Here is a 16,280-nt window from a genome sequence, read left to right as displayed (position 1 = left end):
CTCTCTCTCTCTCTCTCTCACTCCTCTCTCTCCTCTCTCTCTCTCTCTCTCTCAACCTCTCCACTGGTCACACATTGAAGCCGTCTTTCACTCACGTTCTTTCTTCTTTATTTCTCCCGATAGTATCCTGCACGGCTGTTAGCTATTACGCTCCTCTATCCTTCCCGTTTGTCGTCGTGCACCGCGAGAGAAACCTCGCGACGAATAGCGCACTTGCCGGCGGCGGCTCTTATCGAAGGCCTCGTTTCCTCTTCCGAAGACCGTTCTCTTTTTTCCACAATTCCACCGCCAGTGCGGCACGCGCATTCGAGTTATTAAAATCTCTTCCTCACGCTTCTTGAGGACGTAACGCAGCCTCGTTGCGAACGACGTCAACATCACCACCGTACACTTTCATGGCGGCCATCTTTTCGGAGGGATACGCGAACGCAAATCGCGGAACACACACACACACACACACACACACGCTCGCTTGCGTTCTTTAACGCGCGCGCACGTGCGAGTATTGAGAGAACATATGCGGGACAGCGGCAGCAGTATCAGCAGCAGCAATAACAGTAACAATAACAGTAATAGCAACAGCAGCAATAGTAGTAGCAATAGCAGTAACACGCAATGGCCGACAACCGATCGACGTCGACAAAAATCGAGACAATCGTGACGCGTAGATGACAGCAACAACGAATACAACAGAGGGCTGGCACTTTTAGCCTCGCGCACTCACACACATATCATTTACCGTGCCAGGCTGGCTGGCAAACAGGCTGTGAAGAGCATGAAAGCAACGGTACAATCATTGATATGTTAAACGATCGTAGATAGGTAGCCTTGCGTGTAATTAAATGCCGAGCACTGCGATATCGGCGATCTTTGCTCCATCTATCGGATGAAAATTGTACTATCCCCATTCTAGGAAATTGTATGTACCGTCGAGAGTACCGATTCGTCTTTGTAGTATTTTCTTTCTTTCCTTTCTTTTTACAGTTTCTTCTTCAAAATGAACATTCGTGGGTATATATATATATATATATATATATATATATATATATATAACGAGAGAAATCAAAATAAGAAGTTGGCTTGTGTTCCTTGTTCTACTCGCCGTGATCGTTGATTAAAACGTTTTTGCGAAGATGGGAAATATTACTGTAATCATATAATAAAATTAGAAAAATTAGTCGGTGATTTCAATCGTATGAATCGTTTGACTTCGTAAATTATGTTGCGACGTTAAATTGAAATTTATCGAAATTATTTTGTTAATTTTTCTATGAAGCGTTAGAAAGATAACGTTACAGTTAGAGCTCATGGTAAAACAGAGCGATAAAATCTGTATTACCTATTGCTATTCTCGATCACTATGCAAGAGAATTTATCAGTGATTCACCCTCTAGAACGATTACCTTATCGGTGGAATAAAGTGTGGATCGCTAGTGTTCGTAAACTGTAAATGACAACTGACTGTTACTGGCAGTTACAAGAGAAATCGTGATCAGATGAGTAATACCTGTGCAATATTTCCAGGGACGATACTTTTTTCCCGTCGATCGTAATATTTTTCCAATACGCGATATATACAATAGGTGTTCCGTGATTTTTTATATGTATTCTATAGTTTACGAATTGGTGCTTTTTATAAGTATTAATAACTGTGATAATATAAAACGGATTAATCCGTATTATTGACTACTTTCGGGATTATTTCTAAACTTATTTTTAAAAGCAAGATTATGGCTGCAACATAAGGAAGGATACAGTAAATAAGTAGGTAGAATATATTTAAAAAAAAAAAAAAAAAAAAAAAAAAAGAAAAAAAGAAAAGAAAAGAACGAAAGAAAGAAAAGGAGAGAAAGAAACTTTCTCCTTAATAAAATATTTTCTCTATTATAATTTAATGATAATACTTTTTATTCTATTATTTCTTTTATTGCACTCTTTGATTTTTATTCGTTGATAACATCGATCATATTTATTATTTTTTATTCGAAATATTACATTTTTTAGCATATATATTTTATAGAAATTTATTCACCGTTAAGACCTAATTATGCGAATGAGAATATACTCGCGATATAAGAAAAATATTTGAATATTCGTGAACTTTATTTTTTAATAACAAATTGATTCTTATTAAATATGCATAATATATCTATATACAACTTTTGAAGAAGTTTAAGAATAATTTTGAAATATATTGTAAAAAAGGCAATATATATATTATTATAGATTAAGTTTTTTTCTTAACATATGTCATAATGCACATGAATGATCCTTTAAGAATTGCATGATTTTTGGAAATTTATTTCTTGGCAAAATAGGAATCAAGAGAAATTGGCAATGTCAGGTGTAATATAGTATTTATTTTTAGTAATGGTAGCTGCTGGTGCAACAGTTTTGATGGCAGCCAGCGGAGAAAGTTCTTCGAATGGAACAGAAAATAACTCTTCGGAATGTGTAAATGCTACTGATCCTTCTAAGTGTAATGAAATACAGTGCAATGAACAAAATACCGAGTGCAGACCTAGGAAGAATTTAATACCTTGTTCGTCTGATAGTAAGTATGACTTATTATGAAAACTATTATGAATTTTATTTATATTTTATTTATTATCATAAGACATAATCCTGTGTAAGTAGGCAAGTATTTTTATTAAAAACATATGTGATAACAAAATTTTATGATATTAATATCAAATAAATCTGATTCTGATAAAATAGAGGATAAAAAAAATAGCTATACGTTAGGAAAGTCTAATCGTGCAACACAGAGAGTGGAAAATAAGGATCAACATAAAAATCTTGCATTACATAAGGTAACGCATATTCGTGAGACTAAAGCTTCTAGGCTACGTGCTGCTTCTATTGTATCATCGAATAGTGAGTATATTTAGTGTCTTTTATGTTTTTAAGTTTTTTAAGCTTCTTAATATTTTACCACAAACATTTTTGCTTTTAGGTAATACATCAAAACGATTAGGTGTTTTGGAAACTTCTACTCCTTCGAGCTCCCAACTGAGTGCTAATTTATCTACTAAAGTAGTAAGTATTTTTATATAGGTATATAACATGTAGCATGTGTATAATAACATCATATAATCATTATTTAACATATGTCATGTTCACACATGGTAATAAACAACATATGCATGTGCAGGACAATCCAGTATCTTCAGACAATGGTAATACAATGAATCCGGTGCGAGAAAGAGATAAAAGTTATAAAAGAAAATCATATCTAAATCGATCGAGCAATATAGAGGCAGTTCCATCAGATCGTTTAATTAACTGTAAGCAAATAAGACATATTAAAAATTTAATTTTTTATTTAATGTAATTGAAATTGTTTTTAATATATATAACTTCTGCATTATATATATTTAATTTGGTGTATATTATATCAAATTAATAGCAGTAAAAGTAGCTTTTATTTTTAGCTGAATATAATGAAAGAAGAGGTTCAAGACAATCAAGTAAACAAAATCACATATCTGATACAATATTGTCTTCCGATACTGGTGCTTCTCATCAGACTGCTGCTAGCTCACAAAAAAAGCATACAGAATCAAAACTTGGCTCATCGCGTGTTAATTTTCATTATAACATACATCGTTCCAAACCTAATGTCTCATCAACTGTTACATCTCTTCCAAATACAAAATGTTGTAATGCACCACAAAGCAGGTAATTATAATTTTTTTTTAATATTTCCGATTAATACGAACAACTATTTAATATTTATATAAATTGATAGTAAGGACGGTCATAGTGATTCAGAAGTCTCGAGAAGGGTTGATGCACTGACTGCATTGACAAAAGCTACTATGGAACGAGTAGAAAGACTTGCATCGCATAGTGGTTTATCAGTAAATCATAAACAAAAGTCTGAGATTCATTTAACTAATGTATCACCTACAAGAAATGTGGCAAAATGTACAAATCATTCTGCAAACATTCATACAACAGTGTCACCGAGTAAATGTTCTATCTTAAAAAAATCCACTGATGAATATCCACAAGATTCTTGTTCAGGACGTCAACCACCAGTATCTATACTTAAACATAAGGTGGCTGAAAATGAAACAGGTCAATCTTCATCTAGTACATCACACAATACATTACCTGTGACATTTTCACCATCTGTGATAGAACCAATTCATAAAAGGCATGGTATCTTAAAAAAACGTAGTAGTTTGGATGAAAGCGAAATACTTCGACGGCGCAGTTGCTCACCTGATGTTTCTTTTAATGATAACAACTATTCCGAATTTAGGCCTATTTTAAAAAATCAAAGGCGATCGTCGTTAGATGAAATCATAAAACGAGATCAAAGCCCTGATCCTCAACCTACTTCGATATTGAAACGTAAGTCTTCTAGAGAAGACGATAGAGAAGACGGCCAAATTGGTTCTCCAGAACCACAGGGGATTCTTAAAAGAAAATCTACAAATAATACAAGATCAAGCAATACCATTCATCACGTGACAATTGCAACAGATCTTACAAATGGTACTGAAACATTTGAAGGTTCTGAAGTGAGACCAATATTGAAAAAAAAGCACAGTAGAGAAGAATCCTCTGGAAATGATCCTCCTTCGCTCGAGCCGCGTCCAATATTGAAAAAAAAATCAAGTACAGAATCTGACGAACACGATGATAAACCTAAGAAAACAATTTTAAAGTGTTCACGAAAAAGTCCACAAGATGAATGTAATTATGATATGGATATAACTTCTCCTAAGAAACTTTCTATGTTAAAAAATCGTGTCTTACAATCTAGATCAGGTGGATTATTAGAAAACGATTGTGTAAAACCAATATTAAAACAATCTACTTCTCGAGAAATAGAGACACGTGTACGCTTACATATTCATGATACGAATGTATTAAATGACTTATCTGTAACTGGAAATAACTTGTTTTTACGAAAACGAGCACAATCGGTTGGTCATGTACAACCTTCTAACATATGTAACGAGTTAGCTGTTGTACGTGATAAAAGAAGATCTCTTGAATCGAGTTCTTTGTGTGATATGTTGCAAAATCAATCATATATAAAATCAATGAGTGGTAACAATTTAAGGTCGCATTTGTCACAGTCTAATGAAAGTTCAGTCACAACCCGTCGCGATTCCATTGATAGGTATGTAGTATTTGAATAATATTGTCGCTTATATATATATATATATATATATTCTTTAAATTTTTTTATATATATTATTTCTTTTCAACTATATATACTATTTTTGAGTGAAGACTTTTATCATAAATATATATTAATATTTATAATATTTTGAGATTTCTTTTATCTGTACTCACTTAATCAAAAATATATTAATATTAGACAAATATTTGTTTTTTTACTTTTAATTTTTATTTTTTTATATGATGTAATATGTTGTAATTTAATAATTATAAACAATTTGATTATTTTTGTAATAACAAAAGTAATATGAACAGAGCACAAATTTTATTTCCTAAATTACCAAGAAGAGAGAAAGAGAGAGTATTGTATATTTTAATTATTCTTAATATTTTAGGTCAAATAATAATAAATTATATATGTGCGTATATATGTGTATTTTATATATATATATATATATATATATATATATATATATAAATGATAAATGGATAAATATAATCGATATAGTAGGATATTATTGTCAATGATATAATTTCCCAAAAAATTTTCTGTACAACATTATATGAATTTGTTTACATTTTTAGTACCAATGGTAATATGTGAGTTTGTTGAGACTTTGATTCTGTGCCAAGTTTAATTATAGATCACCTAGCAATCCTCATAGGTACCAGAAATCACAGACAGTTGGATGCATACTGCAGTTTAACCATACTCTTTACAAAATAGAATTTTATCTATTGTTTAATATAATTTTTACATGTACATTATACATTAAAAACAATGTGTTTCTCTATACTATTGTGTTAAAAGAAAAGTTATCGCTTTATTTTTTATATCTGTGTTATAAGTATTATCAAATTTACATACTTTTGATTATCAAGTTATGTGAGTATATTTGGACTAAATGTCATCTTTGTAAAGTCTAAAACTAAACATATACTGTTACAATTAGTAGTTAAATTTTACTAAAAATTAGCCATAACAAAATTTTATGTTTATTAGATTTTTATATAAATTAAGTCAAAGTAAAAATAAAGTAATAATAGATATTCTTCACATTGATTTGTTGTAGTGCAACTGTGGACGAGAAAGTCAATAAAGAATATAAAGACAAACGATTGATACTCAAGAAAGAAACATCAAGTGAAATAAAACCGGAATCCCACGAATTTGTTATAAATAGAAATTGTGAGAAAAACATAAATTTTTATACTCAAATGTCTATATCTAAGAAAGCTGAACATAATTTAAATCCACCTGTGAATGAATCAAAAACAGATTTGGAAGCAAGTAATATAGAAGAAAATTATATTGCACATCGTAGTAACAGTGTATCTGCAATGGCTTTACACTTTAAGAATATGGAGGAGAATGTAACGTCTAAAGAAAAAAGTACATCTCAAAATGTACAATATAAAGCATCACATGGTATACAACGTTATAGAGAACGTAAGCTTCAAGGCAATGATAGATTTAATACGCAACCCGTGACTTTACAAGAGGTCCAAGAAGCTGTATTACAAAATCAACGTAATGCTGCTTCAAACAATGAAGCATCTTCTAATATAAAAGCAGAAAGTACTTATACACCTGATGACGAATATGATCCATCAAAATTGAGTTTAGCAGAACGGGTGAGATTATTTAATCAAAAAATCATAGCAGAAACATCATCTTCATCAAACAAAGTTTCTCAGGAAAGACATTTACGAAGGCGACCTGGTACTCGTTATAAGACACAACCCGTTACATCTGAAGAAGTAGAGGTTGCGTCCCGTATATCTCCATTAAACGCTGTTGAGAAACTTTCTTTAACTAAAGGTAAGAATTACATATTACATGTATATAATATGTATACGTAATAAATATTTTTTGTGAATGTTTTGACATCTGTTAAGGAAACAGATATAATTTTTTAACAATATAAAAACTTGATAAAATAATGTAATATCTACATTTTAGGTATTTTTGAAGAATCTCAAAAGACAATTAATGATACCCAATTGTCAACTGGTTCTCAAAATGAATTGCCAAAAAGTATCTTAAAATCTTCTAGCTACCATTCAAATAATCTATTTCGAACTAAAAGTCCTGAACTTGAAGGTTTGAAATTAATAAAGTCTGTACTTAAAAAAGAATCAGAGGAATTACAACAACAAGCTTCTAGTACTTGTGATATTATGCCACATTCAAATTTAAGAAGTAGTACTCCTACATCATTTGATAAATGTGATTCAAATTATAATAATGATGAAACAACCAGCAGTGATACTTTTCTGCAAAGTAAAAATACAGATGTTAAGCAACATCAATATGAAGAAAAAGAAGATACAACAGTTACATTGTCAAAAGATTTTTATTATTTACATAATTTAGAAGAACACGATGATAAAGAGGGCATTTACAATGAAATAAAACAAGAACACGCAGTGCCTTGTCTTACAAAAGTAATCTCTCAGGATAAGTCATGTAGATCAAGAACCAATTTCAATTTAGATGAAATAGATAATATTAAAATTGACAGTGTTATGTCACAAAAATATAATAGCGAAGATAAACATTTACCTAAAAATGAAATACCTCAGTCTTCAGACGATGACGCGTCTTCTTCAGCCAGCCGCGAAGTCCGTGGTATTATTAAAAATGAAGCTATTTTTCGACGACGTCAGAATGCATTAACAAAACAAGCTAAGTAAGCGCGTTATTTCTATGTTTATTATAGCTTGATATTTCTTCTTTCTTTTTCTATATTAGCATACAATGCTCAGGAACTGATAATATATAACCATTTTATATAATTTATTATATTTTATAGACATGCTGCTTTGTCCAAAAGTGCTAGTCATCATGCATTAAGTAGCGAAGGTACATCATTTGACGTAACAAAAGAGAAATGTAATGCTACCACAACTCTACCAGGTTTATATCGTAGCGCAACACAAACGATACCTATTTCAGAAGTTGCTGAAAGTCCAAGTATGAGTATCGCTGATCGATTAGCAGCACTTCAACGTAGCGGCAGTACTAATTGGAAACGTCGGATAATGAGTGAAACTTCTGTAAATTAATTTCTTTTTTTATGTTGTAATAACATTAAATGCATTTCTTTCATTATATTTATTATTCATTATTTCTGGTATTTTAATTATATTTTTATATCCTTAGGATGTACTTTGCAGTACTACGTTTAATAAGGAAGAACTAACGATTAGACAAGGTGTATTAGCCGATTGTCTTGGTAAATTAGAATCTGCTGCAGAGGGATGGAAAAAACGAATTGCTGCACCAGATGCTATCAAATTTACAGTAGCAGGTAAAATGAAAGTTGAACAAACAGAAAATTTAGAAGAGAGTTCGTCTTCACTTTGCATCGAAGTTATGAACAATATCGCGGACAAGAAAAAAAGACCAAGGCCGGAAAGGTTTAAAGGACGAAAAGGTATTTTATAATTGATTTATTTTGAAGCTAACGATAATAATCACTTTTTATTTTATATCAGATTCATTGATAACTTAAATTTTATTAGATACAAAGGATATTCTTTCGACGCCATCAAGTCCAAGCAAAGATTCACCCATCACAGTAAGAAGAAGTTTCTCAGAGCCTGCCAGCGATGAAAGTGGTTTGTTTTTTATATTAATACATTAGTATAATTAGATTAACTTTCTTAAAGAACATAATGTTTACATTGACGTATATTTCAGGTGAAGAAAATAAAACTAAATCTACTGTATTAGCAACTGTATCTGTTCCTAAAGTAGATGATGAAACTTTTACATCTTTCTATACTGGAGTATCTTTGAAAAAATGTGAGACTGAACGTTTTAGTTTAGATGAAAGTGCTTTTGATGTAATCACATCGCATTCGGAATTGTAAGTGATGCATTTTACTTAATCTGCATGATAAAAAAAGATACGATTCTTTAGGAAATAAAAAATATATTTTTTTTTCTATCGCATAGACTAGGTCAAAAACGAAATATACAAACACAGAAAAGGCGTGCAGCTTCGAAAAATCCTATAAAATTACTTGCATCGCGTACCGATTTGAAATCTGAATATACCGAAGTTTCTACAGGAATTGCAGAGAAGGTAATGAGAAGTTTAAACGTAGAGAAACGTAAGTACATATCAATATGTTTATGTAAATAATACATAAATATATCTCAATCTATTTAAATAAGGAAATTCTTTTCAAAATGATTATAGTGTATGATTATAGATGTCTACTAGATTTCTAGATTGAAATGCACACATTGTGTAATATTTGTTAATTTCTAGTTGCTAAAAATTCAGCCTTGGCTGTAGAAGCTCTTGCTGGATTAGCTTCTACGGAAGATTTTAGCGCTATAACGTTAAGAAATATTGCGGATGCAAATTATACTATGAATAAATTACGACCGTATAAAGATTTAATGTTGATTATGGTAAAAGGCAGACGTCATGTTCAAGCTAGACTGGTTGAACCAGTAGCTAACAGTATCAATAGTGGTGATACTTATGTATTAGTTACAAAATCAGAGGTATAGTATTATTCATAGATTTCTTTTTTATATCATTTGTGCTTAATTGTCATGATTAAAATAAATTGATCTTTTTTTTTTTTTTATTTAATTCGTTGTTTTATAATATTTTGTTATTAATATAGAAATCAAAAAATTTTGACTCATTGTTGCTTATAGGTTTATAATTATGTGGGAAAATATAGTAATGTTATTGAAAAAGCTCGTGCAGCAGAGATAGCATTAAGTATTCAGCAGAATAAGGATCTAGGTTGTCAAGCTTCTCAAGTTATTACAATTAATGAAGATAAAATAACTTGTACAAGAAGTCAAATTAAACAATTTTGGAATTATCTTGGCATAGATACTGATATTGATGGTAACATTTTTTGTTGCTGCTTAATATATTTAATATATTCGATTTAGAGTTATAATTAATTATGAGTGTAAATTTTAGTGATTGATGGTGGTCACCCTGATGAAGATGAATTATATGAATCTGCTATAATCAATACAAATATGATATATGAAGTTAAAGATGAAGAATTAGTTCCTCTTGAAAAGTATTGGGGTGCTATACCAAAGATTGAAATGTTGGATTTGAACAAGGTAAAAAAGCTATTTTTACTATTTATTCTTTTTACAATTTTTTTTTTATTCTATATCACTATTAATATTAACATTATATTAATAGTGTTGTTATTCTTTTTTTTTTGTTATTATTATTATTATAATTATATTATCATCATCATAATCATCATCATCATCATCATCATTATTACTATTGTTATTACTATGCTATATTTTGTTGCATGTTTTTCATCCTACTTTCTATAAAGATACTGGTATTTGATTTTGGAAGTGAGATGTATATATGGACTGGTAAAAGAGCCTCAAATAATAAGAAAAAAGTTGCTACCCGTCTTGCCACAGAACTATGGAAGGAAGGCTATGACTATACGGAATGTGCAATTTGCCCAATCAATGCAGCATGTATGATTGGAAGACGTAATAAATTACTTACAGATATAAAAAATGAAAAAACAAGACCTTCATGGTGCCTATTTGCAAAATTAACTCAACATGTTGAAACAGTTCTTTTTCGTGAAAAATTTCTTGACTGGCCAAATGTTGCTGGTATAATCAAAATGAAAACTATTAAAGATAAAGAACAAATCGATGGAACAATAATTGTAGAGCCATGTAATTTGAATGTTATAATAGAACCAAACAATACACCTGTTGATTTAAATATTAAGGGATGTCATTTGGGAAGAGGAACTGGTTGGTATGATGATGAGGTAGTTATTCGCATGATAATAGTGAATAATAGTTAATGAACAACGATCAATAAATGTCGTGTTTTACGAAAAAAAATTAATTTGTTTGAATATCTTTTAAAAAAATAACGACAAAATGCTTTGTTATATTTCAGTTAATGAAACAATATACTGTCGAAACTACAAGTATAAATGTATGGCATATAGATGAATTTTCACATACATTATTGGATAATTTGTCAAATGGACAATTTTATACGGGAGATAGCTATATCGTACGTTGGATGTACTCAGTTACTATTACTGGTAAAATATTATTAATTTTACTACATTATAGAAATTATCATAACATATTCCTCTTTTATTTTTTTTATTTTTCGTTTTTCTTTATTTTATCCTTTTTTATTTTTAAATTATTATATGTATAATATTGCATATATTTATTTATTTATTTAGGTCGTGAACTTAGTGGGTTGCAATCTAAACATTCCGCAAAAGGAAGAGATCGTTCAGTGTACTTTATTTGGCAAGGAAAAAATGCATCCTTAAACGAACAAGGTGCAGCAGCTTTGCTTACAGTAGAACTTGATAATGAACAAGGACCACAAGTATGGCTATTGGTATTTCATTAAATTGAAATTATTTACATTTTTTATATCCTATCTTCGAATGTATTTATTATTCGTATTAGATTCGTGTAGTTCAAGGTTTTGAACCAGCTGCTTTTTTAAATTTATTTTCTGGAGGGATGGTAATACACATGGGTAAAAAAGCAGATAAAAGATGTGATCAACAATGGAGACTGTATATTTGTAGAGGCACACTTGAATCGGAAGTATTTTTAACTGAAATACCTTGTAGCACTCGTCAGTTGAGAAGTCGAGGTTCATTCGTTTTATTAGATATCAAAGATGCAAAAATCTATGTCTGGCATGGATCTAATGCATTGCCTCATATAAGAAAGGTATTCTCTTTAATTATATTATCCAAATTATCTAATGTGAATATGTTTTGTAGCTACAATAGTTTTGGTTGATATTTTCTTTTTTTATAGAATGCATTATTTGCTGCTGATAAAATTAAAGATAAACGACTGGAAGAATTTGGATTAACATATGAAATTAATTTAGACATTCTTGAAATTAATGAGGGTGCAGAACCTGAAGAATTTTTTAATGGTAAGATCACTGTATTTTCTGATATTTAATAATAACATTTAATCTTATTGTTGTTAAGAGATCTTTGGTATTAATTTTTTTCCCAAGATTATAAACAATAATTATTTCTTTCAGCATTAGGTGGAATGAATAAGACTTTATATATTTCTTTGAAAAAAGATCAAATTCAAGATCACACACCAAGATTATTCCATTTCTCTAGTATTACTAAAGAATTCAAAGTAACAGAAATATTATGTCTACATCGTGGTCATCTGCCTACTCCTTTTCCCTTCTTACAAGATGAATTGTATCAGGTTAATCAGCCAGGTATTGTTAAATTATTATTATCAGTTTAAAAGATATAAAAATCTATGTCACAACTTTGCAATTTCTAAGTGAAAAAGATATCTATTATTTTTCAACAGCCTTATTTTTACTTGACAATAAAAATGAGGTATGGATATGGCAAGGATGGTGGCCTGATTCTGAAGCTGAAGACCATTCTGGTAGTAAAGCAGTAAGATGGCAAGCTGAAAGAAAAACTACAATGACTATGGCAATCCAGTACTGGGAAAGTATTCACCCAAATATTACAAAATTCCCAATATATCTAGTCTGGGCTGGCTTAGAGCCATTGCAATTTATAAATCTATTTCCTACGTGGACATATCGTGACGATATTGCGGAATTAAATATGCAGGTAATTGTAAAAATGAACTTTTAAGGATTTATAAAAAGAAACTCTGCATTAATCTTACATGATAATATATACATTGTATCTCAATGTTCATTTTATTATTAGGAGGGCCGAAATCCAGGTGAAATGTTGAAAGTTGAAAGTGAGCTGGCTCGATTAACGCAAAGCACTTATCCACCAGCTCAATTATTACAACGACCACTACCAGTAGGAGTTGATCCTACAAGACTTGAACTTTACTTATCTCAACAGCATTTTCAAGTTAGTATCCTATTTTATATATTTTCTACTTTTACTTTTTCTTTTTCATTACAAACATTTAATATGTATGTCCTTTTATTTGCAAGTACTTTATAACAATAATTATGTTTGTTACTAAACTATTTGTGAATTATTTTTGTCTTTTTTATATAACGAAATATTTTTACACAGGAATTATTGGGAATGAGTAAAGAAGAATTTCAAGAACTTCCTATGTGGAAACAAGTGAATCTCAAAAAAGAGGTAGGATTGTTTTGATTAGTTACCTGGTTTATATATTCTACGAGAAATAGGTGTTCTTGTAAAGCGTTTAATAAACTCTTAATTCACTGTTTCATAACGTTTATAACTTTAAACTTTTTTAACTTTTGAATGTATGAATTGATGTACAAGAGTTGCCTAAAATTGTCCATTGATTGTAATTAACTGATATATTCGCGATGTTTACTATTACACTCAAATATAATATATACATATACACACATATATAATAATAATTATTATATATATATATGTATATATATATATATATGTATATATATATAACAAATTATCATATATTTTTAATACATGCAAATTAGCTTGTGAATATTTCATTTATATTTGTATGAGCTTTATATTTATCAATAATATAACACCTTTTAGAATGGCTTAATTTTACAATATGTAATATTTATACAAGAGATATTGTGTTCTTTACAAATTATTCTGTGTTTTTAAACAGTATTTAATGATATATCATTATATTTTATGAATCTCATTTATCTGTCCTTTATAAATCCAATGGTAAACAAGTATAGACATTTTTAAAAAGAATACGAACTTGAACACACACAAATTATACATTATTATTCAAATTACAGAATACAATTATAATGTATACATAAAGAAATACTGGTCTGTTTTGCAATATTTTATTATTAAGATGTATTTTGGAGGGAAATTGTAATACGCGTCAAAAAAACATTATTTGTTTTAAAATTTACATTTTAATATCACATTATAAATCATTATTTATCTAATATTATAAACCTCAAAATATAGAGAAATCTTTTTGGTACATCGTATAATAATAAGATCAAATAAGATCTAACAATTATATGAATGATAAAAAAAAATAATGAATAGTTTTTTAAAATACTACATGCACAATTACATCCAAATTATGTAAATTCATATTTGCTGTTTTCGATACAATTAATTTAATCTACTGATAACTTTTTTAATTTCTCATTTTTTCTTGCTTTTTTATTAATTATATAGAAATAGTAGACCAAGGCACAGCTGTACATTTAATGTAAAGCAAATTAATATCGAACGTTTATATGCAAATGGATTTAAAGATTTTTTCAATCAATATACATAATGAATACAAATGCATCGTGTTTTTACAATAGTTACTTCTTTATTTTATTCTAACAATAGTGACATATTGCAGAAAAATGTTAGTATGTTATGTGTATATATATATATGTATGTATATCATATATATATATATGTATACGTGTCACACATATATATAATATATATATATATATATAATGTTTATATATAGTAAATTTATACGCCTAAATGGTCTAATATTAAAATAGTCCATCTGATCGAATGATTTAATATTTATTTTCTATACTTAAAATAATCGTGCGTTGACATAAAGTGTCACACCAATATCATCACATCAATTTCATTTCACATCTGGTTTCTTCATTTCTTTAATCTTATCATCATTTCTTATTAACAGTGCAGAATATACGTATTATCAATACTTTCTCTGAATTCGATGGGTATCTGCAGCATGTAATTTTACTTTGCATATACAGTAAAAATTAAATTAAATTAAAATACTTTTGTTTTTCTTTTTTTTTTCTTTACTAAAATAAATCTTTTTAATAGGTGGAATTGCTTAATCCATTATAAATAATGGTTAACTTAATGGAATCTATATAAGATTACAAGAAACAGAATATTTTTTTATTTCCATATTCAGAATATCCTTAATTATTTCTGGGCACAATCCTACATTTAATAATGATATTTGTAGAATAAAAATTATACACAAATATTACCATTATCATTCTTTATTCTATCTTTCCATCGATGTAAGCTTTTATAGCAAGTTGACATTCTGTAGAACACCAATGTTGAATCAATAAATATGTTTCCGATTCCAATGCTGCATCCAATTTTTTTCGTAAACTATGACGTAGTAAAGCTTTTGTTGCTTCCATAGACTGCAAATAAAAAAATAACTAGATACGTGATAGTAACAAATTTAACTGCAAATTTTATGCATCAATCATTTCATTATTGGAAATTATATAAATCGGAATGATGGTTTTATATGAGAATTTCAATATATACTTTCATACATATATATCAACATTTATCATAAAAATATTTTATATAGAAAAATATTACGGATTATTATTTATCTTCTTTGTTTTTTAATTATAGGGAAGAATAAAATACATGAGAATTATTCTCTAGTCTTGTTTATGTAGCTTATTTTCATTCTGATTAAAGATTTATATATCTCTCTCTATTTGTCTCTCTCTCTCTCTCTCTCTCTCTCTCTTTCATAAGATCGATTCCATTTACTTCCCCATTCGTAAATCTGTTATAAAAATAATTATAAAAAAATATTTTAATAAAATTTTACCTGAGATGATTGTTCACTCATAGCCTTCAAAGAAGGTAATAATTCTACTTGGAATCTATCTGGCCATAAAACTCTAGTAACAAGCCCAGCTCTTAATGCTTCACTTGCTGTCAAAGTCCTTCCACCCAAAAGTAGTTCACTTGTCTATAATAATAAAAAACATAATATTATTTATTATAATTCTTTAGTGTTATTCTTACTATATGGTATAAGGATTTATATATATAGATAATAATCTTTATATAAGGCAATACTTAAACAACACAGTCTTGAAATTTTTACATTTTTATCTTTCCACTTTATATATTTGTTAATATATACAACCTTTCATCTGTTGTGCCGACGTTATCGTAGTTCGTTCAATGAGAAAAGTTAGGAGATGTAAACAAAACAGATGTAAACAAAATAGATGTAAATAAAACAGGTGTAAATTAAGTGCATGATAGATTTCATGATTTGTATGTTAATTTATGTAAATTACTTGAATTAGATAAAAATATATTCCTGTTTGTTACATCAATGCTGTTATACATACATACATACATACATATATATATATATATATATATATATATAT

General features: G+C 29.0%; 3 protein-coding genes across 7 annotated transcripts in view; 2 read left to right on the top strand and 1 right to left on the bottom strand.

Moving 5' to 3' along the window:
• LOC122632353 overlaps positions 1-1,005 on the top strand; it is a 1,819-nt gene extending 814 nt beyond the window's left edge. The window contains exon 3 of the mRNA XM_043819061.1: positions 33-1,005. Within this exon, the coding sequence (XP_043674996.1) occupies positions 33-341 (309 nt within the window). The 3' untranslated portion in view covers positions 342-1,005. The remainder of the gene's footprint in view (positions 1-32) is intronic.
• Positions 1,006-1,327: 322 nt separating this feature from the next.
• LOC122632684 (supervillin-like) lies at positions 1,328-13,381 on the top strand. 2 transcript variants are annotated; one of them, XM_043819806.1, is made up of 27 exons: positions 1,328-1,764; positions 2,369-2,554; positions 2,719-2,877; positions 2,957-3,039; positions 3,155-3,287; positions 3,435-3,681; positions 3,752-5,140; positions 6,216-6,331; positions 6,422-6,964; positions 7,106-7,835; positions 7,959-8,202; positions 8,309-8,582; positions 8,671-8,766; positions 8,849-9,017; positions 9,107-9,264; positions 9,426-9,667; positions 9,827-10,025; positions 10,104-10,255; positions 10,486-10,947; positions 11,082-11,232; positions 11,383-11,534; positions 11,618-11,890; positions 11,981-12,104; positions 12,219-12,413; positions 12,512-12,786; positions 12,889-13,044; positions 13,216-13,381. In XM_043819806.1, exons 2-27 carry the CDS (start codon positions 2,371-2,373, stop codon positions 13,300-13,302), a joined length of 6,993 nt encoding a protein of 2,330 aa, XP_043675741.1. In that variant the 5' UTR covers positions 1,328-1,764; positions 2,369-2,370; the 3' UTR covers positions 13,303-13,381. The 2 variants fall into 2 exon arrangements, with proteins under 2 accessions (XP_043675741.1, XP_043675740.1); XM_043819805.1 differs by having other exon boundaries at positions 6,216-6,964.
• Positions 13,382-14,642: 1,261 nt separating this feature from the next.
• Positions 14,643-16,280, bottom strand: part of LOC122632687 (uncharacterized protein PF11_0213) — a 7,906-nt gene continuing 6,268 nt past the window's right edge. For 3 of the 4 annotated variants that reach the window (XM_043819809.1, XM_043819812.1, XM_043819810.1), the window contains exons 6-7: positions 15,704-15,847; positions 14,643-15,275 (exon numbers count right to left, since the gene is read on the bottom strand). In XM_043819809.1, coding sequence (XP_043675744.1) covers positions 15,123-15,275; positions 15,704-15,847 — 297 coding nt within the window. In that variant the 3' untranslated portion in view covers positions 14,643-15,122. The remainder of the gene's footprint in view (positions 15,276-15,703; positions 15,848-16,280) is intronic. The other variant, XM_043819813.1, reaches the window with a different exon arrangement.

Source organism: Vespula pensylvanica, chromosome 10 (assembly GCF_014466175.1).
Source record: "Vespula pensylvanica isolate Volc-1 chromosome 10, ASM1446617v1, whole genome shotgun sequence".
In the NCBI taxonomy this organism is placed as follows: Eukaryota; Metazoa; Arthropoda; class Insecta; order Hymenoptera; family Vespidae; genus Vespula; species Vespula pensylvanica.
The sequence above is the reverse complement of the archived record's forward strand: the minus strand, read 5'-3'. Positions and strand labels throughout refer to the sequence as shown.